General features: G+C 35.5%; 1 protein-coding gene across 2 annotated transcripts; it reads right to left on the bottom strand.

Annotated features, from left to right (window-relative positions):
• Window positions 1–27,690, bottom strand: LOC121734013 (alpha-tocopherol transfer protein). Of its 2 annotated transcripts, XM_042124436.1 has the most exons (7): window positions 27,606–27,690; window positions 19,776–19,783; window positions 7,334–7,475; window positions 5,937–6,031; window positions 1,198–1,345; window positions 642–835; window positions 1–369 (listed from the first exon to the last, which is right to left on the bottom strand). In XM_042124436.1, exons 3-7 carry the CDS (start codon window positions 7,470–7,472, stop codon window positions 28–30), a joined length of 918 nt encoding a protein of 305 aa, XP_041980370.1. In that variant the 5' UTR covers window positions 7,473–7,475; window positions 19,776–19,783; window positions 27,606–27,690; the 3' UTR covers window positions 1–27. The 2 variants fall into 2 exon arrangements, with proteins under 2 accessions (XP_041980370.1, XP_041980374.1); XM_042124440.1 differs by lacking the exon at window positions 19,776–19,783 and having other exon boundaries at window positions 27,595–27,680.

Here is a 27,690-nt window from a genome sequence, read left to right as displayed (position 1 = left end):
TTTGTACGGAAATTGTCTCCCACATTTCTACTTTCCTCCAACCTCTCGTATGTGTTTCGCCACGCTCATGCCGACCTCGTGTTCTCTAAACTTGTAGCCGCACGCCATCATCTCTTTTGCTATCGTCAAGTTGTCCTTGAGGGCTTCCAGCCAGATCGTGTAGGCGTAGTCCTGCCAGGTCCCGCCGTACCGCTCGGGCAGGTGCTCCGGGTGTATGTGTTTATGTAGCGAGGCCATGTCGTACCCATGGAAGAATATTCTGGCCTGCATGCTCTTGGTGAGGAACGGCCGGAATATGCTGTACATTTTGTCGAATATCCAGGAGTTGTTCACGATGTGGATCGCGTGTGTCGTGGCCGGGAAGCTCGACTGAAATATTATGAGGAGATTGATTTTATGAAAGTTTTTTATTTATTCACCTACTCTGGAAATAGTCTCTGGCACGACGGTAAAAGAAACGTTTTACCACGATAAAAAGTAGACTTTCATTCATCATCATACATCACACAAACATGTTCTTATTACAATACAACATCATTACAGTAGTATCTAGCTACTTCCTACTCAATAAAATTATTAAATTCTTTAAGTCACATCTAGGTGACAAATCCACAGCCTCAGGATAAAAAAAATCTATTTACCACTAATAATTTGACTATCTTGGAGGCGACGGACGGCGTGATCTGCCAGACGTGCTGCATGGTGAGGTCCTCCAGGTCGAACAGCGCCACGCCGCCCAGGATCTGGTTGCGCGGCTCCAGCGCTCCCAGCTCCAGCGCGAATATCGTCCCCTTCAGTATGTCATCGATGGGTATTTCCTTTGGATCCCAGGGCCCTGAAAGTGGCAGAAACCAGGAGTCGTTATAAATTAGCTTTAGTGAAATCGTTGAGTGTGATTAACACACACAACGATTATAATATTATCGGTCACAGTTCTCAACGAATAAGAACTGCGATCCAAGGGAGATAATAGAGATTTGGGAAGGTACACGAAAAAATAATAATATGGGCTCTGACTTCCGAAAAGTACATTAAGGAATACGGACCATATCACTATCCAACTATATTTACTAACCAATTATAATAACAACGATTTTCATTGATATTAGTCAGTCCTAAGATTGTTATTTTTATAAATTAAAAATTTAACTTTGTTATTTATATAAATTGAAACTTTATATAAATAACAGTCTTAACCTATTCTATAGAAGAGTAGTCGGCGTCCATCCTGGTCTCTATAAGGAGGCACGGCCACGACGTGCGCGTCGCCGATCCGGCGCAGGTCCAGCGGGTACACGTCGAACAGCTCCGGATAGTCGTCCTTGAACTTATAGTAGTTTACCATCTGGAAATATAAATTAGTAAATTAGTTGGTGGTAATTAATTAGTTGGTGGATTCTACCAACTCTTCGTGAGTACAGTAAGATCTTGGTATATTAAGAATATCATGGAATTCGCCATAAAATAAACCAAGTCGAATCAAAAATTAAATTACTACAAATATGTAGTTACTAGCTGTTGCCCGCGACTTCGTCCGCGTTAGTATAGTAGATCACGTCCCAAGTATTATTTATTGTACAAAAATATTCAATGTACAGCATTGACTTTCCTACGATTTTATTATAGTATATAGATGTTCCGCGCGGCTTCGCATGCGTAATTTAGGAATTTCACGCGACCATACATTTTTCCGTAAAAAAATAGCCTATGTCTCTTAACGTGGTCTATTCTTCATGTTTGCCAAATAACATAAAAATTGCTCCAGTAGTTCTTAAGAACCTTAAGATAATAAGCAATTTCATATAATTTCCCCCATTTTTTCCACATTTTCCTATATTTCTTCGCTCCTATAAGTTGTAGAATAATCAAATATAGCCTGTAACCTTCCTCGATAAATAGGCTATCTAACACTGAAAGAATTTTTCAAATCAGACCAGTAGTTCCTGAGATTAGCGCGTTCAAATAAGCCCTTTCAAATAATTTCCCCCCGTTTTTTTTCACACTTTCCTCTATTTCTTCGCTCTTATTAGTCTTAGCGTGATAAAATATAGCCTATAACCTTTCTCAACAAATGGGCTATCTAACACTGACAGATTTTTTTAAATCGTACCAGTAGTTCCTGAGATTAGCGCGTTCAAATAAGCCCTTTCATATAATTTCCCCCGTTTTTTCCACATTTTCCACTATTTCTTCGCTCCTATTAGTCTTAGCGTGATAAAATATAGCCTATAGCTTTTTTCGATCAATGGGCTATCTAACACTGAAAGAATTTTTCAAATCGGACCAGTAATTCCTGAGATTAGCGCGTTCAAACAAACAAACTAACAAACTCTGCAGAATTATAATATTAGTATAGATAAACTGCGTAAATTATCTACAAAATATTATTTTGGATATTAAAATCTATATATATCTATACATACATATAAATAAAATTGGAGTGTCTGTTTGTAATATTGAAAGAACCGTTTCTTACTACATACATATGAATATTTACGCTACATACACCAAAACAACATTTTTTACAATTTTTGTCTGTATGTCTGTATGTCTGTCTGCCTGCCTGTCTGTCTGTCTGTTTGTTCTGGCTAATCTCCGAAATGGCTGGAGAGATTTTGACGGGACTTTTTTTGGCAGATAGCTGATGTAGTAAGGAATAACTTTTTAACCGACTTCCGAAAAGGAGGATGATATATTTTACTATTTTTTGTATTTGTTCTCGGACAACTACGCCATTTGTGGACCGATTTTCAAAATTCTTTTGTTGTTGTGTGTATAAGGTGAAGCCCAATTTCGGTAACATGATCACAAAAGTGGTGATCTGATGATACGAGCCATGAGAAATCGACGGGACTCCTTGAAATTCATATAGAAACATAACTAAAGTTTACGCGGACGAAGTCGCGGGCAATAGCTAGTAAAAAATGAAAATCAATCACTGTAACCTTAATAGAACCAGTCTGCCAATGTTAACGGCCTTCTCAGCACCTCGCGGTTATTTGGTCTAAAGTTCCTTGACATTATGAGGTGACTACGTTTGCAAGTTGCAACTCCGATGCACCGAAATTCAGCTATCACGCGGAAACCGTAAACTTTCCGCAATAAATTATATATCATATTTTGTCCTATACCGTATACGGTATAGGACAAAATATGATAGAAGTACATCTCTATAACAACAAATACTAAAAATAAATAAAGTATATTATTTAAGGGGGGCTCCCATACAAGAAACGTGATTTTTTTGGCCTTTTTTGCTCGTAATCAATAATAGTAACAGTTAGACACTTGAAGTTTTCACAAAATCCTTAATTATATTTGTACTTTAATAATTAATAATAAAATTAAAATAAAGTGATTGTTTAAGGGGGGCTCCCATACAAAAAAACACAATTTTTTGTCTACTTTTGCTAAGATAAAAAAAAGATATAAACAATAAAAATTTTTGAAATCTCTATTTACAATATTATTAACTATTGTATATAGAATTAAAAAAAAAAATATTACTTTGACATTATTATTTCTTTTAATATATTTTTCATCGGTCGAAAGTACCCAAATTTGAGGTTTTTCGAACCTTTAAAAATTCATATCTTTCAAAATATTAACTTTATCGTAAAAAGTCATAGAACCTTTTTTATTGGTCTTTCAATAAAGAATATAAAAAAAATTTGTTCGGTTGAAAAATAACAATTCCTTGCAATTGTTTAAGCCATAGACTTAATGTATACTGTCGTTATAGGTTTATGGTTTAAACAATATGGCACCGGGTTGCGCCCTGGCAACATGCATTTATATCATCAGGAGGGCAATTTGAAGAGGATTGCATAAAAAAAATTGAGGTGGAATAGTTTTCGGTACTCATGCGCCGACTCGTCCTAGTCTAGTAGGGCTGTATAATAGTAAATTTATAATATTATATCTGTCTGTCGATTACCTTTTCACGATTAAACGGCTGAACCTACCTATTAAATTTTGTTTTGAGATACTTCGAGATGTACTTCTATCATATTTTGTCCTATACCGTATACGGTATAGGACAAAATATGATAGAAGTACATCTCGAAGTATCTCAAAAAGTACACAAAAAACACGTTTTTTGTGTTCTTTTTCTAAGTATAAAAAAGATATAAACAATGAAATTTTTTGAAATCTCTATTAACAATATTATTAACTATTGTATATAGAATTAAAAAAAATATATTACTTTGACATTATTATTTCTTTTAATATATTTTTCATCGGTCGAAAGTACCCAAATTTGAGGTTTTTCGAACCTTTAAAAATTCATATCTTTAAAAATATTATTTTTATCGTAAAAAGTCATAGGACCTTTTTTATTAGTAGGTATTTCAATAAAGAATATAAAAAAAACTTATTAGGTTTAAATTTTTAAATTCCTTACTATTGTTGTATATATAACAATGTTTGTTTAAACAATATGGCACCGGGTTGCGCCCTGGCAACATGCATTTATATCATCAGGAGGGCAATTTGAAGAGGATTGCATAAAAAAATTGAGGTGGAATAGTTTTAGGTACTCATGCGCCGACTCGTGCTAGTCTATACCTACATGCATAATATCACAGTCTTCGGAACTTATATTATAAGTGCGAAAGGGTGTCTGTCTTTCTGTCTGGTTGTCTCAAGCGTCCATAGATATTATATATACTAGATGTTCCGCGCGGCTTCGCCCGCGTAATTAAGGCATTTCACAGAAACCGTACATTTTTTCCGCAAAAAGTACCCTATGTCCGTTCACGTGGTCTATTCTTCATGTGCGCCAATTATCATAAAAATTGCTCTAGTAGTTCTTAAGATATTAAGCAATTTCAAATGATTTCCCACGTTTTTTCCACATTTTCCTCTATTTCTTCGCTCCTGTTAGTCTTAGCATGATAAAATATAGACTATAGCCTTCCTCGATAAATGGGCTATCTAACACTGAAAGAATGTTTCAAATCGAACCAGAGTTCCTAAGATTAGCTCTTTCAAACAAACAAACAAACTCTTCCACTTTATAATATTATTACTTAGTAAGTATCAGATTATTATTATTTCTTTACGCCCAAAACGCTGAACTAATTTTGCTAAGGTACTGAAAAGTAGCCTATATAGATAGCTACATACATATTATGTGGTGGCCAAAGGAAGATCTTCCGACCGAGCGAGGTGTTATGCCCGGTCAGACCGGAGCCCACGTGATACATTTCAGCTGTCGTATAATATATACCGACGCGCTCAGAAAACTTTGATAGTGCGATGCAAGAATGTTAGGCGAATTGTGGGTACCGCCACATCACCCAAAGACCGGAGGTCGAATCTTGAAGTCTTGTCGCTTGAGTCGCCAGTGCCGGAGAGTTCCAGTGAGTCGGAACTGTTGCAGTGAGTCCCAGTGAGATGCTACGTGCTGACCAGGAGAGATGTGCTCTGCTTGCTGACCGGTTGGTGTAGTGAGAAAGCCCGATGATGCCGATGCGGAGTCGCCCAGGCCGCTGTACATTGCGGCTAGTGGACGAGGTACCGGGAAGCGATGCTGGCTAGCGCGGTGCGGAGGAGCGGGGAGTGATGATAATGAAGGAGGCGTGTTCTGTCGAAGGTCACCAATGTGGGAATATGCATGGAGGCCAAAGGAAGATCTTCCGACCGAGCGAGGTGTTATGCTCGCAGCTCGGTGACCCCGACGTGATACATTTCAGCTGTCGTATATATATACCGACGCGCTCAGAAAACTTCGATAGCGCTATGCAGGAATGTTAGGCGAATTGTGGGTACCGCCACATATAATATATCTATATACTATATCTATATACTATAGGCTACTTTTTATCCCGAGAAAATGTTCCCGCGAGAAACGATTTTTTACGCAACGGAGTTGCAGAATTCATCTAGTTATAAGTAAGGACATCTTATTAATTTTCTCAAGTGATACTCACAAGTCGATGTGCCCTCTGTGGTACGAACTGTCGCGCCCTCAGGAACCTCACCAGAAAATCGTCATCCATGCGGTGGGGCGTGCATTCTCCCCGCTCTGAAAAACATTGCAATTTTTTTGTGTATTTAGTACGAAAATATTTAAGTAATAACACCTTCGTGCTGATGTCTTTTAATTATTAGTAATTTAGGCGCTACAAACATTTTATATCTAATTTACATAATAATATTCACATTAGTCAGTCTGGCCCTGGGCTAAACATCAGAAGAACTTATGTAAGTAAAGGATACGAGACAACATTTAAATATTATATTTTAGGTTCGAATTCGCTACCCTGGTTGATTGTCGACACACTAACCAACTAAGAAACAAAGAGATGAGAAATAAAAATCATAGATCGCCAAAACCATTACGTTTTCTTCCGGCTCCACCCACATTAATAATAATAATCGTACGTTACGTCTCTCTCAGACATAGCTGCTCAAAACCACTCTCAGGAAGTCTAGATTTCTCCTAATTTGAAAGTGGTAATATTCCAAATTATTTTTAACTAGTATATTATGTCGCTATACAGTGTGTAACAAAAATAAGTGATAATACTTTAGGGTGTGTACGTGAAAGTAGCAGCGCTGGAAGACCAACATTTTTTTTTCACATTTGTATGAGCAGGGGCCCGAGCAACATGAGTGCAAGGAACATGTACACACCCTAAAATATTATCACTAGTTTTTGTTACACACTGTATATGAGAGAATTTGTATAAAATTTAATACTCTCTAAATATCCGGGGAATTATCTCATAACATCTGTTACGTTTTGACTAGTTACAAAGACTGTCTGAAGAATTCTTACGATAATAAAATATTATCGTCTTGATAAACCAGACGAACGAACATTTTGACGCAATTTAAGTTTGAACCTCATTATCGGTCAAATCAGATAGCTGATAGAACATTGGGTAACGAACAAACTGACACGCCGAATAACTATTGCGACACCCGTGACCCGGGGTCGAACACGCGGGGTCAACGTAAGGACATCAACAACAACCCCTACTCCGCGGTGAGTGGTGAGTTGGTGACACGAAAACAATAACAAAGACATCGATAAAATAATGAGGTTTCTTTACAGACGTTCGTGGAAAAACTGCGCCCTTTGAGGATTATCCTCTGCTTCTATGAAACAATACTTTTTAGCAGTAATTTTTATAAAGTGCTTAACATTTTTATGGTCTAGTGGTTTCAAAGACAAGCTTAACAGTTTTATAGTCTTGTAGTTGTGTGACATTATAATAAGTATTCAAATATAAGGTATGTTTATTGTTTAGTTTAAAATATTATGCTTAGCTTATCCATTACAAGCAAGACGTTTTAAAGTAAGTAACTTGGTCTGACATACCATAAATCATGTCTCGGAGCTCATCAATGGCCTGCAGGCGCGTGCTAGGGTCCTCACCGCAGCTAACCCTCGCTTGTTCCAGCAGCTCGCGCGACGGCTCCCCCAGCTCCAGCTCCACGTTGTACGCCGGACACGGCATCGCCTGGAAACGGATAAGCTTAAAACATCTGGAAACAGTTCTCGTGTAAGGTTTCGGTAGAGATGGCCGGTTTCCTACGCCAACTTTGCAATAGTCTTTTATTGTGCTACAGACCGACACGACTGGCGAGAGATCACTGAATCGTCAGACAATCAAGAGGTAAGTCTGCACAGTCATAACCGAGTTTGGAAACAAGTCGTGTGTCCAACGCGGGAATCTAACCCACGTCACAGAATACATATTAGTTTTTTTTTTATGAAATAAGGGGGCAAACGAGCAAACGGGTCACCTGATGGAAAGCAACTTCCGTCGCCCATGGACACTCGCAGCATCAGAAGAGCTGCAAGTGCGTTGCCGGCCTTTTAAGAGGGAATAGGGTAATAGGGGAGGGTAGGGAAGGGAAGGAAAGGGAATAGTCGATGGTAGGAGAGGGAATAGGGTAGGGGTTAGGGGATTGGGCCTCCGGTAAACTCACTCACTCGGCGAAACACAGTGCAAGCGCTGTTTCACGCCGGTTTTCTGTGAGAACGTGGTATTTATCCGGTCGAGCCGGCCCATTCGTGCCGAAGCATGGCTCTCCCACGTATAACGTAGTTTAACAACCCACGTCGACGCGGAGTCCAGAACTAAGCTTTTACAGACACTATTCAAAAGTAAGGAGAGTCCGGGAAAACTATAATAATTCTTAGTAGCGTTATCATAATTCATAAATCATAAGTATGTAGTACACCTTGTAATATTATGTATAAGTCTCGCGGCGTGTGTTTCCAGTTTGTCTACAAGTTTGATTTGAGTGTATACTGCATAATATTATTACTAATTGAATTTTTGATTTCACAGCTTTGTTGGAATAAAATTAATATTTAATTGATTTTTAATCAGGGTTATATAATATCAAGGAAGTTTAGCCACTTGAAACTTTTATCGACTAACAAGTATGTTGTATATTAAGCAAATCGTCCTTGGTTTAGATGACACTCATTTTTCAGAGTTGCAATATCCGAGTTTATAAATTCTATATCGAAATTTAATGGTTAATGTACACATGCATACAAAAATATGTATAGAAACTCTCTATTGTTTGGATAGTTTGTTAACAGTAACCTTAACTTTTCTGTATATTATTTTTAAATACAGTAAATGGCATGTACCTGAGACAGGTCAGTCTCACTTACATTATGCATGAAGCTGGATCTAAATGTAACGTTAAACAGGTAATTTACTATAAAAATTAAAGTACTACAAAGTTGCAGTGCGTTTACCACTCTAAGGGTCAATTCAGACCGCAACGCGACGCGTAGATGCATTTCTAAATTAGTATGGATTTGACAGATTCACAAGACGTCTGACGCAATTGAAATCTGTCAAATCCATACAAATTTAGAAATGCATCTACGCGTCGCGTTGCGGTCTGAATCAACCCTTAGAGTGGGTTGCACCAACTTACTTTAACTATAACTTTAACTACGTACAATGCAAAATGTCAAATCTTTGGTTAAAGTCAAAAATGGACGCCATATTCAACCATAACCATAGAGCTCGACAAGGCTTAAAATGCACGTGGCGAAAAAAGGAACTAACGCTGTCATCATACAAAAACGCCATTTTTGACAGTTCTCCTTTACCAGCAGCGCCCCCGCCCACGTTCATTTAAAGCCTTATCGGACCAGCAACGTCTTCTGTCAAATTCTGTGGTCAAAGTTTAGGCTATAACTTTGGGGATTGTCCATTTTTTTTTAATTTTGCTCATTACAAAAACATTTCGAGGAATAAGGTCAGTGATCGTTTTTCTGTATATAAAAGAAAAAAATACCCAATAGTTACTTATATTTTTGAACAAATATGTTTAACCTTAGTTTGACCTTCAATGGCGTTAAATTAGCAATAAATTCGACTAACATTATGTTTCGAACTTTTGGTAAGCTTCTCGTATCAGCTTTCACATAATGAGAACTTGCATTTGACGAACCAGCCATTATAAATAAGAATGAAAGGAAATTTAAAACACTACAGAGGTCAATTAGCCGCCGATGATGACATCAGAGCGAAACTTTAAAAATTTATTGAGAAAAAACTAGCCAATGAATTTCAAATTTATAAAAAATATAAAAAGTACATGTGATTTTTTTTTGACAATGCCCATTTTAACTACGCCTCTGGTGCAACTCACCCTTAAAACATAATTATTAATTTGTGATCACTTAGACTTTCGTTAAGTAAAATTTATGTATTAATTTTCATACATAGTAAGTACTGCATTTTTATACCATCTTAAACCGTGATATATTCTGTTAACTCGCAAACATGAGTTTATATTGTAAGAGGTGTGTAAGAGGGCAGATCCGAATAAAGGCTTTTATTATTAATGGTTCGATTAGGAATTAGGATGTAGGTAAGCTGTACGTAGTGTGAGTTTGGTATTAAAAGACAAAACCGTTTTGTAAAAACATTTTTTAAAGCTTGCCTTGTGAACTTTATCTAGTTGAAAAAAAGATACATACAGCCAAACGTATAACCTCCTCCTTTCTGGAAGTCGGTAAAAAAAGCTTGTCGCAAGAAAGAGTAAATATCCAGAATCTGATGGAAAAAATGAGAAAATAAATTGACTCTAGCAATAACGAGGTAATAGGAATTAAACATTTTGATCCTTTTTTACCGACTTCCAAAAAGGAGGAGGTTATACGTTCGGCTGTATGTATCTTTGTTTTTTTTTGTTTGTTCAACGATAACTCAGCCGTTTGTGATCCGATTTTCAAAATCTTTTTGTGTTGTATAGGGTTTAACTTGAATTTTGTACCATGTTCACAAAAGTGGTGATCTGATGATGGAATCCTGGAGGAATCGAGAGGACTCCTTGAAATTTGTATGGAAACATATAGTGATTTCAATTTTTTCTGAAGCATTCGAGAATGCTACCAAAAAGTATGATTTCGCACCAGGTTATACCTTGGATCCGAAGGTACCCAACAGAACTTTTGAATCCTTATAGATACAGGTTCGGGGACTTTGGCGTTGTTTAAACAACTGAAAGCATAAGCCAACACATCAATTGATTTGATCATCATCATCAAAATCATAATTATGCCATGAGTCATCACATTATGACCCAATTATTGATGCTTTTCGTGATATTTTGCATCGAAGCAAATGTTTTTGATGATTATTTCGCTGTTTGTCGACCGATTTTCAACATTCTTGTGTTGTTGTATAGAGTATAATCTTGATTTTGTATAATAATTACGAAAGTGGTGAGCTGATGATGGGGTCTATGAGCAATCGAGGGAAATCCTTGAAATTTATCAAAAGACTCATAGTGGTTAAAATGTTGTTTCTAGTAACTTAAACATATGTTACGAATAAGAGATAGTTCATACGAAGGTGTCTCTTGGTCCAAAGGCACTGAACAGAACTCTTGAACCTATAAAGATAAAAGTTTTTAAATTGCAGCATCGCTTAGATAACTGCAAGCATTTACCACAATTTCGCTTACAGTAACATAATGTGAATAGTTAACATTCGTAGTGGTTATTTACGCATAAAGCCTTAGCTTGTAGATAACTAAAAAGAGTGAAATTATTATTTTTAACAAAAAATTAAAATCGACTTCCAAGGTAAAAACAATAATAATATGAACTAAAAAGTATTAAATAACTCTTACTCTATAATAGTGCCTTTTTCTGAATTCATCTAAATCTCAACTATTTCTGTACATACTACAGTCTTCATTACTTTGAAGTCGGTACCAGTCCCAAAAGCTTCAGATATTCTGACATTGACTGAACTCACGATAAAATTTGCTGGTACCGACTTCAAATAATGAAGACTGTAGTATGTACAGAAATAGTTGAGATTTAGATGAATTCTGAAAAAGGCACTATTATAGAGTAATGAGTTATTTAATACCTTTTAAGTTCATATTATTATTGTTTTTACCTTGGAAGTCGGTTTTAATTTTTTGTTAAAAATAATAATTTTCCTTATAGCGGCTGATTCAGTGTGTGAAACAGGCAAATATAAAAATGTATCCAATGATCAAGGATATTTTTTCATATAACTCATATACTCAGGTGTCTCGCGCCACTACACACTAGCTCTTATATTTTAAACCCTTTCTATAGAAATCTAGTCCCTAACGAGAGACCTTTAAACCTAGCGCTTTCTCGTAATCCTGTTTCCCGCTTCGGCGATCCACTCTCTCGATAGCTAAGTAATGATATTTTCCGCCCCTTCACTGAGTTTCTACAATGATTAATGCTATGTGCAAATCCCTAGGAATCATTTTGTCGAAACGTCTAATATTCTATCTATTTAATTAATTAATTAAAAAATATAGTTTTATATATTTTAGAATATTTCTGTGAGCACAGTTTACAATAGAGGTATTCTAACAATAAAACCTTTGTTTTGGGTTTTGCAGATTTCCTCTTATACGTGATATGAAATAAACGCTGACACGAGAATTTTAACAAACAATACCTAGTACAAATAATTATAGCAGTGTAATACAAAACAATATTGGGAATAAATACTGTACCTACTTGTCGTCAAAGTAAACTCTTCACTCAACATTTTTGGCTGTTGACTGAAGCGGTTCAATGACTTGCAAGACAATGAGTATTTATTTAAATAATCGGTCAAGAGCGAGTCACACTCGCGCATGAAGGGTTCCGTACCATTATAGAGCAAAGTTAGTTTTTGTATGGGAGCCCCCTTAATTTTTTATTATAATATTATTATTAAATATTATAGTACACATATAACTAAGGACTTTGAGAAAATTTCAAGTACCTACCTGTTGCCATTATGATATACATGATAATTTGTGAAAATTTTAATTATCTAGCTATTACCGTTCTTGGGTTACAGCCTGGAGACAGACAGACAGACAGTCGGACAGACAACGAAGTCTTAGTAATTTTTTTCGTTCGTTCGATAGTTTTTACCCTTTGGGTACCGAACCCTAAAAAAATGCAACAAAAAAGGTCGACCAATGGGCAATGACCTAGGTTTTATTTTAAAATAATAATTTTATATTTCAAAAAGATATTTTGTAGATTTTAGGTAGTTACACATAATTTTGCTTTTGTGTAGCTCTGTGTTGCAACTTGCTGGAAGTCTCTACGTGCCGTTTGTTATGATTAAAAATGACTACTTTACTAGAGATAAGTTCCGTTAATACTGCTTGCAAAATGTTAAATATTTAAGTATTTATTATAAGAATTAAATTTGAGCAATTAGATATTGTGTGTTCTGCAGTGCTACTCTATTATAACTAGCTGACCCTTCATACGTTGTTTTGTCATAGAAATTATTTCTAGTATCAATATAAAGGGTAGGTAAAAACCTATTCTTAGGCCTAACGCATAAAGATATGTACATATACAAAATTTCATTAAAATCGGTTAAGCCATTTTGGAGGAGTTCGTTCACAATTCACAAACACAACGAGAATTTTATCTATGCATCTATCTTCTATACATCTATCTATACTATCTATACTAATATTATAAAGAGGTAAACTTTGTTTGTTTGTTTGTTTATTTGTTTAATTGTAATGAATAGGCTCAAAAACTACTGGACCGATTTTAAAAATTCTTTCACCATTCGAAAGCTACATTATTTACGAGTAACATAGGCTACTTTTTATTTTGGAAAATATAGGGTTCCGTAAGATATTTCAGTTTTTCGGAAACAACCAGAAAATTTACTTATTTTGCGTACGTTGCCTAAACTATAAAAGATAGAACCATACAATGTTCTAAATAAATGTAGATCTTATAAATATCTACAAAAATGTCCGCAACACACTATACCTATATATGTGAAGTGAGGCACAACAACCATTTTTTTATTTAAAAATCTTGATTTTTTTGGACTACATTTAAACGCATTTAATTTACTCATGCTAATAATCCTTATCAAAATAGATTATTTCATCACTAAGTACAGTTTATGTAGACAATATTTGGTCATTGATTGATTAAAATTGGACGTTTGGTTTAGAAGGTATGGCGAAACTAAAATATAACGATAGTGGGCGTCACCAAGCGGGGGTGCGTGTGCGGGAGGAAGACAATATTCTGTGCAGTGTGCACTATGCAATATGCATCCCTTCGGATAATGACTGCGTCCGATAATGACTTCGGATAATTTACGCCCGTTTCGAAGTGGGCGCTGCTACCAAGGCGGGGTCGGGGGTGCGCTCGCGGCAGAGGAGTTAAGATCTATTCAGAGTATTGACTATTGAGTAGTAATGTAGATCTATCAGTAGTATCGACGGAGAGCTGACGACCAAATCAGCCATGTAGCTTCAGCTGTGTTAAAACTCCGTTAGCTACTTCCCTGAACAACCCTTTCTGATAATTTGCGTGCTGGCAGGCTGTGGGCGGTGGGTGTGGGAGTAGTGGGGTGGGAAAAATAAGAAAAAAAATGTAGGTTCAGCTGTATTAAAACTCCGTTAGCTACTTCCCTGAACAACCCTTTCTGATAATCTGCGTGCTGGCAGGCCGTGGACGGTGGGTGTGTAAGTAGTGGGGTGGTGAAAAAATTGGAAAAAATGTAGTTTCAGCGACTTAATAGTGTTTGCGATGGTACCTACATGTTAATTTATAATTTTTTCACATAGATAATAAAGAATAACCGGCCAAGTGCGAGACGGGCTCACGCACGAAGGGTTCCGTATTTCAGAAGTCTATCTATAGATATAAATTTCCGAAGTCTATCTATAGCGGTCCTTGTGATAAAGCCTGGAGTCATACAGTCAGACAGACAGACATATTTTTTTCATTTTTCCCCACCCCACCACTCCCACACCCACCGCCCACGGCCTGCCAGCACGCAGATTATCAGAAAGGGTTGTTCAGGGAAGTAGCTAACGGAGTTTTAACACAGCTGAAGCTAAATGACTGATTTGGTCATCAGCTCTTAGTCGAGTAGTAGAAGAAGATCTATGAGTAAACAAACAAAGTTTACCTCTTTATAATATTAGTATAGATTAAAAACTACTGAATCGATTTTAATCATTTTTTTCAGTGAGTGACATAGGCTATATATTTTTTACCCGTGCGAAGCCGGGGCGGGTCGCTAGTATTCTATACATATAAAATATAAAATTATTGGAGTGACGGTAATATTAAAAGAACCGTTTTTTACTACACGCATATGAATGTACATACGGTACATATGCAAAAATAGCATTTTTTTTGTCTGTCTGTATGTCTGTCTGTTTGTTCCGGCTAATCTCTGAAACGGCTGGGACGATTTTGACGGGACTGTTTTGGCAGATAGCTGATGTAATAAGGCGTAACTTAGGCTACTTTTTAACCGACTTTCAATAAAGGAGGAGGATATATTTAAGGTTTTTTATATTTGTTCGCGGATAACTTCACCGTTTGTGGACCGATTTCCAATTTTTTTTATTGTTGTATAAGATATAGTCCAAATTTGGTAACATGTTCTCAAAAGTGGTGATCTGATAATGCAATCCTTCAGGAATCGACGGAACTCCTTGAAATTTATATGGAAATATATAGTGATTTTACCCTTTACTGAAAGATTTCAAGCATAATATACGACCAAAAAATAAGAATTTGCACCGAACTAAACCCCGAATTCGCATATGCTGTATAGAACTCTTAAATCCTTATAGATACAATATTAAGTTCGATAAAAGCATAATATTAAGTATGTCAATATCTCAGTTAACATGATTAACTGAGATATTGACATAATATCATCATCATTATAATTATTATGCCATGCATCATCATATTATTTTTATGTCAACATTACTAATGGTATTTCTCATGATCCTTTACATGAAAACGGGGGCCTTTGATTATTACTATTCCACCCGACAGTATATATTATTATGTCTATGATTCCACCGTTTATTGACTGATTTCCAAAATTTTTTTCTTGTTCTATACTCTATAGGGTATAACACAAATTTTAGTATTAAGAGTCCGTATACGAAATTTTGCCGAAATTTTGAAGAAAACGACAGAAATAATCTATATAGATAAAATTCTATCCAATTCGAGAAAAAAGAAAAAAAAAACAAATTGTGCCAAAAAACACGATTCAAAACAACCTAAATCTCACATTATATTACTCGCCGCAAGGCTAATGTGAGATTTAGGTTGTTTTGAATCGTGTTTTTTGGCACAATTTGCTTTTCTTTTTTTTTCTTTTTTCTTGAATTGGATAAAATTTTATCTATAGATTATGTCTGTCGTTTTCTTTTTATGAATTACAGCTCCAAGTTCCCGAAATTAACAGCAATTCTTTGCCCATTTTCTCTAAAATTTTGCCGAGTTACATATTTTTTACTCAACTATTTCACATGGTAAAAAAGTAATTCCAACATTGTATAGACGACTTTCTCAACAGTACATTGTATTTTTTTCATACCGTTAAGACGTCAATACCATCGTATATATTAAGTCTATGGTCAATACAATCCATAAACAGGTGATATTCTAAACCTTTTACAGCAAAAATCACAAAACTGTCGCGGGTTTGAGTTGGATTATTTAAAAATACTTTAAAAAAACAAAAATCTAGCTCCAACATTATCTTACATGTTGTGCATTAAAACTTATAGAAATACTGTATTTTAACTGTTAAATCACGTCTGTTAATCAGCGAAATCGGCAAAATTTCGTATACGGACTCTCGCTAATTTTTACTTTAGACATGATTTAGATAAATTTTATAAAAAAGGTAGAGAAAATAAAAAGTGCTTTACATAATATTTTAAACTATCCCACCCATCGTCTAGGTCTAGGTATACGTTTAGGCACTAGTTTACATGTTATACATAATATTATATAAGTATTACTTATAAATATTAATAAAATTTATGCATATAATCCGTCTTGTTAGTCATAAGTTCATAACTAATAATAACTAATATTGTCATTTCATTTACACTTATTCTATTTACTTAGGCAACGCACGCAGGTCAATAACTTGTGCGCTTTTTGTAAGTTTCTTTTTTGAAGGCGATAACTGGTAATTTATTTACATATTTCGTATCTCAGGTACGATACATTTAGGTGTATTCACTGGAATAAATTCTTTCACTGCTTTATTCAAATCTATGTATGTTTCACTAGAATTTCATCAAAAGAATATGTCCGATCTTAGGAGACTTCGAACCCTTCTCTTGGAATTCCTGCTTCGTATTTGATCATTCTCACTTTAATACGAAGAAAAAAGGTATTAATAGATAATATGTACTCGTTTGTATTGTACTATTTGCCGATAATTTTTATATCGCTTGTACGATAAGTACAGAAATGCCAAGTTTGTGGTAAATTTTTCTCAACACAAAATATTGTTACTGAAGGAAATTTATAGTCATATTATAATATTATTAGCTACATTAAAATAATAATAACTAGCTTTTGCCCGCGGCTTCGCTCGCGTGGAATTCGAAAATAGAATAAATTCACTTTTATTTAATTAATAACTTATTGTAGTAATAAGGCCGCCTTTGTGTGCTCTCGCCATTTTATGTATTTTTATTTTATGTATGTTGTTATTGTAACTGTGATTGTGCACATTAAAGTATTCATTCATTCTTTCATTCATTCAATATTTACGGGGGGCTCCTATACAACAAACGTGACTTTTTGGCCATTTTTGCTCATAATAATCAATAATGACAGCCGGTAGGCACTTGAAATATTCACAAAATTTTTAATTATATTTTTACAATCTAATATATAAAATTCTCGTGTCACAGTTTTCGTTGCCATACTCCTCCGAAACGGCTTGACCGATTTAGATGAAATTTTGTGAGCATATTGAGTAGGTCTGAGAATCGGCCAACATCTATTTTTCATACCAAAAATTATTTATATGGCAAAACAACGTTTGCCGGGACAGAATATAGTCTAATATACATATAAAATTCTCGTGTCACAGTTTTCATTGCCCTACTCCTCCTACTTCTACGAATATTTTAAGACTAAAATCAGCCCAATCCGTTGAGCCGTTTTCGAGTTTTAGCGCGACTAACACATTTGGAAATCCATTTTTATATATAAGAAGACTAGCTGTTGCCCACGACTTCGTCCGCGTGGACTTCAGTTTATAGCGCTCGATGTCAACAAAATTGGTGTCAAAAGCTTTTATAAAAAAAACCCTGGTACCCCTTAAATCAAAACAGCTGTACAGTGTGCACATAATATTTCATTTTTTTAAATTAAACTTTGTATATTATGCCAAATTTTAAAGCTTATTTAGCCCCCCAATTACACAACTTTACCCATAAACTATTTATCATTGATAGGTTTAAGGTTACGTCACTGTATATAATATTAAGTACTGATTTATTAAATAACGTGAAAAAAAGAAATAACAATCGAAAAAAATAATGTATAATGATACCACCTCTTATAGAAAGATGTTGGGCAAGCGTTAGCGCGATGTAAGAGACGCACGGCGCCATCTGGTATGAATTTTTGGAACTAACTTAATTTGAACAAATTTTCGTATTTTCACCCCCTAACAACCCTTTTTTTCAGTAAAAAAGTAGCCTATGTCCTTTCTCAGGCTTTAGACTATCTGTATACAAAATGTCATTACAATCGGTTCGGTAGTTTTGGCGTGAAAGCGAGACAGACAGAGATACTTTCGCATTTATAATATTAGTATAGATTTATTAAATCACAAAATGATCACTCTGCAGTCTGCTTGCAATTCATGTAATTTGTACTAAATTGACAATCGTCAGTTTTACTGTTTTGACGATTCAGTTTCTTTATATTTTGATTTTAGAAGAATTGCAAAATGCGACCATTTTAGCTTCGCTGGTCTGTTATACTTGAACTTGGCTTGACACGCTACCGCGTGTCTAGATCTCAAACCTCTCAATACATGAAAAAACAATTAATGAATATAAAAAATTTATATACTTAATACTCTAACTTATAAGTTACAAAAGTTGGAAGTTATAACTTTTGGTTTGGTTTGGTTTTGATCGCTTTGTTAATGTTAATACATGACAATATAGTCATAATAAATGGCAAGGTTTTCCGACCACAAGATTTTGTTGAAAGAGCAATAATAATAATATTATGCATAATAATATTTATATTGATAGAAAAAACCGGATCCCAATTATACAAGGTGTAACAAAAATAAGTGATAATACTTTAGGGAGAGTATGTGTTCCTTATAGAGAGTTCACTGTGAAAGTAGCAGCGCTGAAAGACCAACATTTTTTTTCACTTTTGTATGGGGAAACTCGTGACATTCGGGCGCTTGCCCATACAAAAGTGAAAAAAAATTTGGTCTTTCAGCGCTGCTATTTTCACAGTGAACTCTCTACAAGGAACACATACATACCCTAAAGTATTATCACTTATTTTTGTTACACCCTGTATATTATGTTTACAAAGTATAATTATTGGTAGGTATTCCAAATAAGGAAGTACGCATATTAGTTCAGGCATGGTCATTGGTGTTGACTCATGGCCTGTAACTTGTAAGGCTAAAATATTTTTTATAGTTGTGTTAATTATAATTTCCGTGTAAGTACATTATAAAATAGACAATAATATTACGTATAAGAGCAACTAGCAAGGTATAATGATAAGTGATAACAAGAACGAATAATATTATACAGTACTTAAACAGTACTACTTACATCTATATCTATATCTTAATATATATATTTCTTGTGTGCGTGTGTATGTGACTGAACTCCTCCTAAACGACTGGACCAATTTTGATGAAATTTTTTGTGTGTGTTCGTGGAGATTCGAGAATGGTTTAGATTTACAGTTTGGTCTACTAGAAAATGTTTTTTCAATTAATTTCTTATTTATAAGGAGTTGTTGATTTTGGAATGTTTTACATTAGATCCGGCGGACGGCGCTATCATCGCATTCAATATTATTCTATTTCAATTTTAGTTTGTCCTGACAGATGGTGCTACGATTAATTTGAAAAAAATTTTGTTATTCAATTCATGTGCTGATTAAAATATTAAATAAATAACACATAGGCTACAATTTTAACCGACTTTCAAAATGGGGGAGGTGTTATGTTCGTTTTCTTATATTCAACGATTACTCCGCCGTTTGTTAACCGATTTTCAAAATTTTTCTTTTGGTATATAGGGTATCATCCCAATTTGGTATTATATTCAGAAAAGTGGTGATCTGATGAAGGATCCATAAGTAATCGAGGGAACTCCTCAAAACTTATAGGGAAACATATGGTGACTTCGGTTTCGTGAGAAGTATTCTAAGCATATGCGGTAGCAGCAGTGCAAGTAAGATTTTGCACCGAGATATACCTGGTATACCGTGGTTCGGAAGGTGCTGAGAGAATTCCTGATTCTTTATAGATACAAGTTTGGGAGTTTCGGCGTTGTTTTAAGAACAGAAAGCATATGCTACTATGCAAATTACATTATTCATCATCATCATCATCATCATCACTACCATATTATACCATTTCATAGTCTTTTAGATCGAGACTCGAGTTTGTCAAGCGATAATTAAAAAAAATCTATATCTACCTAATATTATAAACCTGAAGAGTATGTTTGCTTGAACGCGTCAATCTCAGAAACTACAGGTCCGATTTAAAAACTTATCTCAGTGTTAGATAGATCATTTATCGAGTAAGACTCATCATTTATCGAGAAGGTTATATTATATTATTACTCTAAGACTAATACGACAGAAGAAACTCAGGAAAATGTGGGAAAAACGGGGGAAATATTTTTTATGGGAAAATGTACCTACGGATTCTGTAAAATTTCTAATTTACGCGGGCGAAGCCGCGCGGGACATCTAGTATTATATAAAACTCAAAGGTGACTGACTGACATGGTGATCTATCAACGCACAGCCCAAACCACTGGACGGATCGGGCTGAAATTTTGCATGCAGGTAAATGTTATGACGTAGGCATCCGCTAAGAAAGGGATTTGATAAATTCCAACCCCGAGGGGTTAAAATAGGGGATGAAAGTTTGTATACATATAATAGTACTTCTTAACGCGCGCGAAGCCGCAGGCAAAAGCTCGTTTAATATAAAATGTTGCTTAGTAGTTAGTACGTCATAATATTAATTATAGGTTATAAAATTTTCTTAACATAAATCAATGATAACAATAATAATAATTATTGTGACTCTGGGAACATTTTAGAGTTGTGATCCTGATGCAGCGCATTGGTGCGTGTATGAGAATGAGGTTAGCCTACACTGTGTGCCGTAACTAGTTACATAAGTACCGGTCTTAACTAATTGACCGCTTTAAGGTCTATTAGGGTTAGGTATAAGGCCGTTTACTTACAGATACTGGTAAATATTTTGCGATACCTCATACCTGGTTTTAGAGTCACACTCAAGTAATACGATTAAGGTGTTTTAGGTTGCAATTAAAATTTTTGTTATCAAAAATAACAGTGTTAATAATTGCAAAATGTTGCTTTTTTTTTTAAAAGGCAGGTCACTGTAGCCCTGACGTCACTGCGACCCATGAGGATCTATTGTGACTCCTTCGAAAAAAAATGTTGCATACAATAATTATTATGATTATTATTTTGTTAGTATACCCCAACCCGTAATTAGGTACTTTGCAATGAGATGATCTTAAAATGTTAACAATAACATGTACCGAATGATACAAGCATCACAAATCTATAATATAAAAATGAGTCGCTGAATGTGTTGCTAAGCGCAAAACTCGAGAACGGCTGAACGGATTGGGCTAATTTTAGTCTTAAAATATTCGTAGAAGTCCAAGGAAGGTTTTTAAGTGACACGAAGTTCACCGGGACAGCTAGTATATTATAAATTAATCAGACTTCGTTGTAATTAGACAATATTATTATATTAATAACAGGTATGGATTTAGGATCCGCCTAACTAAAATAAAAGAAAAGAAAGAAAAATTTTCATATAAAGTACTTACTTTTTTTTTGGTACTATTCGCCGTTTAGACTTCGAAATTCTATTATGTGTGCGGAATTTATTATCTTATCGTATATACATATTATAACACAAAGTCGCCTTTTTTCCCTCATGTCCCTTTGTTCCCTTTAATCTTTAAAACTACGCAACGAACTTTAATGATTCTTTGCTATATTTTATCACACTTAGACTAATAGGAGCGAAGAAATAGAGGAAAATTATTTGAAAGGGGTAACTTGAACGTGCTTATCTCGGGAACTACTGGTCCGATTTGAAAAATTATTTTAGTGTTAGATAGCCCATTTATTGAGGAAGGCTATATTTTATAACTCTAAGACTAGTAGGAGAATGTGGAAAAAACGAGGGAAATTATTTGAAAGGTCTTATCTCGCGAACTACTGGAGCAATTTTTAATTTTTATGTTATTTAGCACAGATAAGGATCATAGGCTATCGATTTTAATAATTTTTTCAGTGGCTATAATATTTTATACCCGTGCGACGCCGGGGCGTTTCGCTAGTAATATATAAATTACTAGATGACGCCCACAATTCCGTTGCGCCAAAATTAGTTTATCGCGTTGGAACCGTACATTTTTCCAGGATAAAAAGTTTCCTATGTCCTTTCCCGGGACTCAAAGTATCTCTGTACCAAATTTCAGCCCAATCGGTTCAGCCGTTTAGGCGTGAAGAGGTAAAAGACAGACACACTTTCGCATTTATAATATGAGTATGGAAGTATGGATTATTAATATAAATTTTTTGTACTGTATACCAATATGCATAGCCCATGGGCTGCAAGGCGTGGTCCCGCAATAAAAATGTTGAGGATAGAGTACGTTGCGGACCTTGAACTCTACCAACTCTAACCAGCTATATTGCAGTGTAGCTTGTGTAATGCGCGTCTACTTATAACGTGGGTGTCTATTGTGTATTTGTAATTTGTATACAGTACGATTGTGTCGAAGGATTGTGTACATGTATAGTATACTGTATACACCATGGTATACTGTGTATGTGTGTAGTACACGTGTTGGAGTGACGCGTGCGGCGCGACGTCAAGGTCAGCCCGCGACCATTCACCAGCTGCCCGCGGGCCAGCCGACAATAAATACTGTACACTGTACAGTGTTTACTGTGTATGTCGGCCGGACGCCGGTTGGTAGTGTACAGTCGGCTGCCGTAAAAATCTGGAATGAACTGTCACCACTAGTATTTTCGGACCAATACGACCTGCAAACCTTCAAGAAGAGAGCGTTAAAGGCCGGCAAAGCATCTGCAGCTTTTCTGATGCTGGGATTGACCATAGTGGTACATGGCGACGGTAGTTACTTTCCATCAGATGACCCACTCGTTACTCGTTTGCCCCATTATTTTATTTAAAAAAAAACTTGTAATTTCGTTATCTTACCATAATATTACTTGTCAGTCGAATAAAAAAGAATGATATCGATTAAGGTTTCCGATGTTTGCCAAACAACATTTTTACACCATTGTTCCTCTTACTTATACATTATACAATCTATCTGGAGTATAGATGCTGGCGGGAAAGATTCCGAATTATTCCCGTCGAATACTTCGGAAGTATTCCGAAATATTCCGAAACTTTGGGAATATTTCAACTGTCAAAAATAACGAGGAAAATTGCGCTTGGAAGTTGTAAACTATTTATCTTTAGTTGTGTATCTAAGAATATGTGATGCCGGTTACTAACATTATTAGCCAAGCGGTGAGAAACGGCTTTTTTGGCTTATTATCATAACTAGCGATAAATAGCGGCTGGTAACGGCTTGTTACTTTTCTTTGATAATACCTAATCATATAAGTTCGTTTATTTTTTATGGTTTTTATTCTGATTTACTTACAATGGGATATATTAGTATGGATAGTATGGATATAAGTAAGTAATAAGTAGGTAAGTATAGATTAATCAATCCCATTGGCCATTACTAATTTATGATAAAACTAGATGCCGCCCGCAACTCCGTTGCGCCAAAATTCGTTTATCGCGCCGGAACCGTACATATTTCCGGAATAAAAACTATCCTATGTCCTTTCTCGGAACTCAAAGTATTTCCATGTCAATTTTCAGCCAAATCGGTTCAGCGGTTCGAGCGTGAAGAGGTAACAGACAGACAGGCAAACAGACGCACCTTCGCATTTATAATATTAAACCTAGAAGTAGGTATAGATAAACAATTTTTATTTTACTTAAGTACGTAATGTGCCACTGAACAAATAATTCACTCAACCACCACAAACCACAAACAAACACGTATATTTCCATTGAATTATTCCGGCGAAATATTCGACGGAAACATTCGAATGCGGGGTACGAATCTTTCCGCGGGGTGAGGGAAAACTTCTCCGGGGAGCATCTCCCTTCCGCACCGCCGTCGCCCGCTCGTACGGGCGAGCGAGTCCCGCCGCGGAAAGATTCGTAGCCCGCAATCGAATGTTTCCGTCGAATATTTCGCCGTGGCAGTCGGCGCGTGCGAAGCGGTGATAGCGGCCGGCGGGCAACGCTCTATGCGCGGCGGCGATCGATGAAAGATGCAAAATACGATTTTTCAGCATAAATAAAAATTCATATTTTTTTTTATTAAATTCATTTTGAATAATTCAAATTTAAAGAAACTTTCCCAGAAGTATTCCGGAATTATTCGGAATTTTTCAGAAGTTTTACAACTATAATCTGGAGGTATAATTGCTATACACTTTTAGGTACGTTATTACCGGATGTGCCAAAATAATTGATACCTATTGAAATTCATGTCGATAAAATACAATTACTGTTGCAAATTGCAATCCACATTGGCTTCGGTACCATTTAAATTTGAATTTGAAAATAAAATCTATGAGGGCTCAAAAAAACGACGAAACACTTCGAGAAAAAGGTAGGCTTCGCTTGGCTCGTCTCGGCGGGTGCGCTGCCGTGCACCCTGATAATATGAAATGCTTTATTATTTATTATTACTAAAACCGCGCATTATAGTTGTAAGACTAATGAAGTACTTATATTATTTAATCGAAGTTTAAAAAAGACCGCTTATTATTCGGTTTCATAATATAATAGATCCAATTATATTTAAGAGAATTTGGGTCTCTCTCCCCGAAGTGCGATTTATCCAGCCAAATAGACAACTCCACTCCCTTATTGATTACGTTAAAATATTCTATTGAGTTTGAGTTTATATGCATTATTGAATACATATTAATAATTTTATTTCCAATAGCGACCTGTTGCTCAAGTAGAGGTGAAGATAAGGCAAATAAGAATTCTAAATTACGCAGCTATGGTTACAGTAATATTCTTATTTCGTATTGTATTTTATATTAATATTTAGTATTCCTTTTGGGCTTCAAATCATAACTGTTTTGAAATACTGTAAAGCACTTTAAATCATATTGTGTAAAGATAATATTACATTTACTTGTCGCTAGATATTTTTAAATTGGCATCGAGTGTTACCGTACACTGCATCTTTGTGCACGGAAGGTCTTATGAGTTGTAGTAGTCATAAATTATTATTCTTATTTGTATCCCTTACTATGTTTATTATTTTGACATGTACATGGGAATTGTGAAGTGACCAGTATTATTCCCCATAGTCACAGTTCAGAGAGTGATTCTACTAGATATTATATTACTACTAGCTGACACGGTGAACTTTGTGTCACTTTAAAACCTTCCCTGGACTTCTACCAATATTTTAAGACTAAAATCAGCCCAATCCGTTCAGCCGTTTTCGAGTTTTAGCGCGACTAACACATTTGAAAATCCATTTTTATAATATAAGATTTTATAATATAAGATTAACAACGATACTCTCAAAAAAATGTTTGCTTCTTATAAAATAATAACGTATGAATACTTTGTGTGTTATTTGGAAGCTTAATGGATCGAAGAAGGAACGAAGATGAATAATTAGGTTAAGTGGCACCAACTAACTTTAACTATAACTGTAAATTTAACTATAACTACAGTGCAAAATGTCAGATCTTTGGTTAAAGTTAAATCTAAAGGACGCCATATTAAGAGCCCATATGACCCTAACTTGACTACATACTTTAACCTAGATCTCAAAATCTGTAAGGTCTAGACAACTGATTTTTTTGACACAAGTAACTTCAGTTCATAAAGATTAAATGCTCAAGACGAAAACACGATTACTCAAAAAATGCTCTATAGTTTCTTTTTTACAAAAAACCTTGTTTTAGACAGATTTTTGCTTGGATGTTCGAAGTTTGCTGTCTTTTCTTTAATATTTTTTAATATCTAAAAAGGTATTGATAAAACCTTAATTTGCTCAAAACACTTTTTTCATAATCTTAAATTATAGTTCGTCTTTTATTCAAGTAAAACTAACTCGGCGATGATTCCGCGCCGTCCTTTTTCACCTGGCATATGAAAGACGGGCGTGAGTGTGAAGAGAAAAGGACGATGTTTGATTTTTAGAGTCAGGTGAGCTCTTAACTATAACCATAACTTTAACTTTAACCACGCCTCTGGTGCAAGCCAACCTTAAAGTTGCGTGAAATAGTAGACTCGGAGTAAATAATTTAGCGATCACTTATTAAGAAAGGATCGTCGTAATAAAATAGTCAATGTTTGATTTAATATAACTATGTTATATTCTTTAACCTTTATTTATTTTCTAAAAGTTGCGCGCGGCTCCGCACTCTTTAAAACAGTGTCCTGCAGAAATTGTACATTATTCCGTCACGAAAAATATCCATTGTTCTTTTCCGTTCTTAGCTCTTCTCCTTGTACCATCGAGAAAATTGATTCCTAGGCAGATGACAGACCAACGTCATTTGGTCGGATCATGTCAATTCAATGTTAACTGTGATCTGTCGGCTGGGTTTGACATAACGCGACCAAAATACGTAGGTACTGTACCCATCTGACTAGGAATCAACTTCTCTTGTCTTTTTCCATATAAAACCACGATTGACAATATCTGACACTTCATTGTCAATCGTGGTTTATATGGAAAATGACAAGTTTTTGACAGGGAGTCAATGACAGCTAGCGACAAGTTAGCCCGAGTGGAGTATAGTACAATGTCTATTATTATGCCAAACATTCGAATCACTAGTCTTGGAGCCTATTAGATGCATACATACAAACTTCTCCTGTTTATTTAATAATTAGTATTATATAATTATAGATTCAAATATTTTTCATTCACTGTTATCAGGAAATAACTCAACGGAAGATAATATTATATTATATTATGGTTGTTTTTGTTTTGGATCGTGAGTCAAGACTTGTGAGTGGTGAGTGCGGTGACTCAGACATAACCATTAATGCTCACCGAATTCCGAAGGCTTTGTCCTAAAAACCAGTCAAACTGGACCTAAACGACGCTATAAGAGTTTTGAATCCAAAACAGCGGAACTTTTAAACCGAAGCCTTGAAACCCTCGTCATTTTAAATTACTTAATTAAAAAATTGACGGAGGTACTACATGTTTTCTAAAATCTATTTTAAAAAGCCTCTTGCCTACCTTTACGTTATTTAGCAACTGTTAATGAGTCGACAGATATAATATTATATTTTTCTAATCCTGTTCATATGTATATTAAAAAGAAATAAATATATTCGTATCTAATAATTATACCAGATTAATATAAAACTTGTATTTAACTTAGGTCACGCAAATCATGTTTATAAATTGTATTATAATAAGTAATATACGTGGGAGAGCCATGCTTCGGCACGAATGGGCCGGCTCGACCGGAGAAATACCACGTTCTCACAGAAAACCGGCGTGAAACAGCGCTTGCGCTGTGTTTCGCCGAGTGAGTGAGTTTACCGGAGGCCCAATCCCCTACCCCATTCCCTTCCCTATCCACCCCTATTACCCTATTCCCTCTTAAAAGGCCGGCAACGCACTTGAAGCTCTTCCGATGCTGCAAGTGTCCATGGGCGACGGAAGTTGCTTTCCATCAGGTGACCCGTTTGCTCGTTTGCCCCCTTATTTCATACAAAAAAATGAGTTAATGACTAGGTAATGTGTGTAAGAAAATTGACCACATTCAAGGATACATGCTAGAATATATTCACAGTCTCTATTTTCGTTACAATTTATTTTTCCACAAGATAAACGCATAAATTGACTATATATTTAAAATAATAATACTCGTTTTATACATAAAAAAAGTATACGGCTTACCGACAAAGGTATATTTCAGTTTTTTTTTAATTCCAAAGCTACGCGCGCGCGCAGCTGCGTCGCGGTGTACACTGTACACTGTAGATGCACGCTATC

The sequence above is a fragment of the Aricia agestis genome, chromosome 1 (genome assembly GCF_905147365.1).
Source record: "Aricia agestis chromosome 1, ilAriAges1.1, whole genome shotgun sequence".
Lineage (NCBI taxonomy): Eukaryota > Metazoa > Arthropoda > Insecta > Lepidoptera > Lycaenidae > Aricia > Aricia agestis.
Note: the sequence above shows the minus strand (reverse complement) of the source record. Positions and strands in the feature narration are given on the sequence as shown.

Excerpts from the sequence above, each read along its gene's own strand:
- LOC121734013 (XM_042124436.1), bottom strand. The coding sequence starts at position 7,472 with ATGCCGTGTCCGGCGTACAACGTGGAGCTGGAGCTGGGGGAGCCGTCG. Across the intron at positions 1,346-5,936 it reads CACAGAGGGCACATCGACTT|ATGGTAAACTACTATAAGTT; the intron begins GTGAGTATCACT and ends TTATATTTCCAG. Across the intron at positions 370-641 it reads AGATAGTCAAATTATTAGTG|TCGAGCTTCCCGGCCACGAC; the intron begins GTAAATAGATTT and ends ATAATATTTCAG.